Here is a 5,120-nt window from a genome sequence, read left to right on the forward strand (position 1 = left end):
GGGGTTATTTTTTAGGATTGAAGAAGCTCTGAGTCAAATATCACTCTGCACTGAAAAACTCTGCAAAAAAAAAAAGGGTTGTATTTTACTTGATGAAATAAACTAGTAGTACATTCAGTTTCTATACAGGCTTGTCACCAACATCTTGCAAGTTGTACGTAATTTGCAATTACTGTAGGGGTTGACCCAAAATGAACTTGCAATTAACAAGAGCTGAGCTGACAATCATGGCTTGCAATCTTAGCTCTCATTTAACACGTCAGTATCTATATCAGCATCTCAATGCAATGTTATATTAGCAAGTGCCAAGTCATTTATAGGAACCATAAAAAATAATAATAATAATAATAATAATAAAAACCCATAAAAACCAATCAATCTGATACGTGAAACATAGGAACCCATAAAAACCAACACTCCTAATATTTTCATGTATTATTTTATAGTACTTAAAATCAGAACACACCAAGTGGAATTTCAAATGGTTGAGCAAGAAATACTGCTGCCGTACCATGCATTTAAGGCACTGCTAACATGTTGATACAGAAAGTGCAATCAAGATCAACCCTACAACATTATATAAAATAAAATATATATAACAAAATAAAATTTTGACAATGAAATAGATTTTTTTAAATATCGGTATTCTAGTTCACTTATATCCAAACAAAACTTTGAAATATATTGATCCACATACAAGGATAGCGTAGCCGAGAGTATATGGCTCTTAGATATCATATTATCCCTCTATTTAAGCGGCTTCTATATAACAAAATAAAATTTTGACAATGAAATAGATTTTTTTAGATTTCGGTATTCTAGTTCACTTATATCAAAACAAAACTTCGAAATATATTAGTCCACATACAAGGCTCTTAGATATCATATTATCCCTCTATTTAAGCGGCTTCTATATAACAAAATAAAATTTTGACAATGAAATAGATTTTTTTAGATATCGGTATTCTAGTTCACTTTTATCAAAACAAAACTTCGAAATATATTAGTCCACATACAAGGATAGCATAGCCGAGAGTATATGGCTCTTAGATATCATCCTATCCCTCTATTTAAGCGGCTTCTATATTTTGTCTATATAACAAAATAAAATTTTGACAATAAAATAGTTTTTTTTATTAGATATCGGTATTTTAGTTCACTTATATCCAAACAAAACTTAACTTTGAAATATAGTACCGGTTCAGATACAGTGATAGCGAAGCCGAGAGTATATGGCTCTTAGATATCATCTTATCCCTCTATTTAAGTGGCTTCTATATAACAAAATAAAATTTTGACAATGAAGTAGTTTTTTTTTATTAGATATCGGTATTTTAGTTCACTTATAACCAAACAAAACTTAACTTTGGCATATAGTACTGGTCCACATACGTACAATACAATAGCAGCGTAGCCGATAGAGTAGATGGCTCTTAGATATCATCTTATCCCTCTATTTAAGCGGCTTCCCCTGCTGCTTTCCTTGTTACTCAATCTCTCTTTTTTCCAAGCGAGAAGAAAAGGCAGCACAGGTGGCCGGGATGGATGGGGTGGAGTACAGAGAATCAAAGGAAGTGAACGTGGGAAACCGAACAAGAGGGAGGAGTAGTTATGATTTAATTCTGAGGGTTTTGGCGTTGGTGCTCACTTTGGCGGCCGCTATTCTTCTTGGGGTGGACAAGCAGACTAAGGGTTCGCAAACTGCTAAGTGGCATTACGTGTCTGCCTTCGTGTAAGTCTAGCTGATCTTTCTTCTTCTTTTATCTTTCTTTTTTATGGTGATTAAATTTTTCTACAGTGCTGCTTCATTTCCTACAAGAAATTTTTTCATATATATAAATCAGCTTTTAAAAGTGAGATATATATATATATATATATATATGTTATTTAAGCAATTAAAATAATGCTTTGAGAAAGTATATGCTATTAAATAAACACGTGTTTTTACTTTTTCGCATGCTAAGAAGTAAGAACACATCACTTTTAGAAGTGAAATTTGTGTCCGATTAAATTTGAACGGTTCACTTCAAGAAAATTAATTAATAGCATCTTCAACAATAATAGTCAAAGTAGCTATTAACAAAGTACTACTCACTATTATAGCTACTATTTTTTCTATACTCTTTTCAACAGATTCTTTATTCTACTTTTTATTTTCTATAAATATTATTTTGTGTGAAAAAAAAAAGAGGAAAATAAATAGTGTGAAAGAAGGAAAGGAAGAGAGAAAACAATTAAAAATTGTTTTAGTGTGAATAGTAAATAGGCTATTTTGCCTATTTACTATTCACACTAAAATGAAAAATTATATTCTGCATATTCTGTTAGAGACGAAAAATAGCTCATAATAGTCAAATTTGATGCTCTAAAAGAGCACATATATACTTGGGCCATGATAGAACATCCATCTTTTAATAACTCAAATAAAAATGTTTGATTTTCATCTCTTTTGTCTATCTCTCTGTATAAGATATAGACAAATCCATAATTAAATCTGTTTAATGATGAATTTGCAAAAATAGATGAAGGTCTAACAACTCTCTAAATCAAAATAGCTAGAGATCTAAAGACATAAATTTTGTCACATCATCCATCTTTTAATAAAGAGATGATTTATTTCCTTAATTAGGTGATCTTTTTTCGAGCTTTCCCTTTTCGAAATTACTGTTGAATTTTTTAGATTTATGTGTGAGATTTACATGGCTCCATAAATTTAATGATAATTTGTTTTTTAAAATAAAATAAAATAAAATAATAATAAAATAATAATAATAATTGAAATAAGGACAAAAGAAGAAGGATGCATAGGAATAAGGAACATACCAAAAGAGGAAGAAAGTCAAGAAATAGGTTTCTTAAAGTTAATGTTTGGAAGTCCAGCTAGTTAGGAAAAATATTCTCCCACGTACAACATGCATGACTGTACAATTTATGCATAATACAAGACACATGGATAAGACCTATGTAAATAAGATCCATGAAACCTATATCTTGTGTTAGTGCACAAATTTTATGGACCAATCACTTCTCAGCTAGATAATATTTTGGTTGTTTGCTGGATTTGGCTGAGTCGGCGTTTATGGTTCTCCTTGGAACTGGCATTAATTGGTGGATGTGGTACGGTAGATTCTGACGCCGTCAATGTTTGACCTCCTCCATGTTCCGAAAGAAAGAAAATTAGGAAGATTCACATTATAGGCCATTCCAGCAGGTTTTTTTTTTTTTTTTTTTTTTTTTTTGGAAAAAATAAAAATCATTTAACTTCTGCTTTTATTGTTTGGGGAAGTAAAAAAAAAAAAAAATGAAGTGGCTGGGCTCAAGCCTCAATATATATATTAGTGTTAAACCAGGAGTTATAGTTCTCTATTTATTTTTAAAACAAATACTCAAAACACTTTCTCTAGTAAAAAATCACCATTTAAAAATAAAGTATGAACATGGAACATTAATTCTTAATGAGTCAATCATTAATCATTTCTATTAACATTAATTGTTTTGTGGTTTGTGAACTAGGTATTTTGTGGTGGCCAATGCTACTGTATCTTCATACGCAGCCCTCTCTCTAGTCCTTTTATTCACAGGCACGGGTGCAAACCGCGTCTTAAAGTTGGTGATCTTCGTCGTCGATACGCTAATGGTGGCATTGCTCTTCTCCGGCATTGGAGCCACCACCGCAGTCGGCTTAATTGGCTTCCAAGGGAATTCTCACCTCGGGTGGGGAAAAGTGTGTAACGTGTTTGATAAATTTTGCCATCAAGTGTTAGGATCTGTTGCGCTTTCTGTGTTTGGATCACTAGCATTTATCTTGATAGTTGTCTTCTCTGCTTTGAGAGACAACTGAAAATCCTAGGGTAAAATGGTCAAGTATGTATTAATAACAATATTATAAGGCTCCCTAATAATGTTATGTCCTGCATTTGTATCAAATAAATTGAATGAGTTTCTGAATCCCTATTTTTGTTAGAAATTGGGGGTGATGGATATATATGATGTTGTGGCTTTCGTTTGGCCAGATTTCTCATGAGGGATTTGAAGAAAGGAATAAATTATTAAATGTTAGAGCATTCACATCCGGGTTAACAAATATTTAGCTAAAATTTAGTTAAAGAATACATTTTTATATTTTAGTTATAAACTTTTTCAAAGCACCAACATCCGGATTAGCATTTTAGCCATTCATTTTCACTATTCCATTTAAAATATTATTTATTTTCATTATACTCAAAGAAGAGAGAGAATCAGATTAATTATTTTATTAATTTAAAATAAAATAATAAAATAACCCATTGCCATTAAATGTCTTCTTAGAAGTCTCTCCATCGTTATCATCAGCCATTCAAGAGAACAGACCAAAAAAAAAACAAATTAAAACCAAGAAGTCAAGAAAGAGAAAGAGAAAGAGAAAGAGGTTTCTTAATTAAAGTTTGTGTTTGTGGGTGAACATCCAGTGCATATAATATAATATAATATAATATAGATTTCATGCTGTCAAAATGCATTAGGTGTACACCCAGCAGTTGATGTACAAATAATTTAATATTACGAGACAATATATGTGATGCTATCCGGTCCATGCAGAGATCGATCTCTAGGGTGGTGGCCACATCACACGTTCAAATTCCTCGCTCTTTTTATAACCCCAAAAGGTAGAATATTTCGAGATATTATATTCGGACCACTCTGATTCTCAAAATACATGAAGCCTCTCAAACTCTCCAAATTTACAATACATGTTCATCAAAATTCGAAACCATATATATATATATATTATATGAAACAAACCAGAGGATATAGCGAACCTGTGGAGTTGGCACTTGTGTTTTTCACATTCACTTGTTTCTCCCTCCTTAAACACCACAACTTGGCTCCAATTAGGATACACACACAAAACGACATCGTTTCAAATGGGATTTTAATGGCAAAAAAAGAAGAAGAGAGAGAGGATCAAAATAGGTCCAATGTAGGCCTAATACCCAAAAACAGGCCAAAAATGCTCAAATTTAAAAGCGGTTATGTAGTACAGTTATACCTTTAAATAACTGCTAACTTGCGGTTACAATTAGCGGTTAGAGACAATAACCGCTAACCGTAACTACCTTTTCACCCATATCTCTAACCCT

At 32.0% G+C, this 5,120-nt stretch overlaps 1 protein-coding gene across 1 annotated transcript; it reads left to right on the forward strand.

Annotated features, from left to right (window-relative positions):
* Window positions 1–1,477: 1,477 nt before the first annotated feature.
* On the forward strand, window positions 1,478–3,950 carry LOC133880017 (CASP-like protein 1E2). The gene is made up of 2 exons (XM_062318876.1): window positions 1,478–1,732; window positions 3,514–3,950. Exons 1-2 carry the CDS (start codon window positions 1,542–1,544, stop codon window positions 3,839–3,841), a joined length of 519 nt encoding a protein of 172 aa, XP_062174860.1. The 5' UTR covers window positions 1,478–1,541; the 3' UTR covers window positions 3,842–3,950.
* The last annotated feature ends 1,170 nt before the right edge of the window (window positions 3,951–5,120 follow it).

This window comes from Alnus glutinosa, chromosome 1, assembly GCF_958979055.1.
Source record: "Alnus glutinosa chromosome 1, dhAlnGlut1.1, whole genome shotgun sequence".
NCBI lineage: Eukaryota > Viridiplantae > Streptophyta > Magnoliopsida > Fagales > Betulaceae > Alnus > Alnus glutinosa.

Coding starts and splice junctions, on each gene's coding strand:
- LOC133880017 (XM_062318876.1), top strand. CDS start 1,542: ATGGATGGGGTGGAGTACAGAGAATCAAAGGAAGTGAACGTGGGAAAC. Junction 1,733..3,513: donor CATTACGTGTCTGCCTTCGT/GTAAGTCTAGCT, acceptor TTTGTGAACTAG/GTATTTTGTGGTGGCCAATG.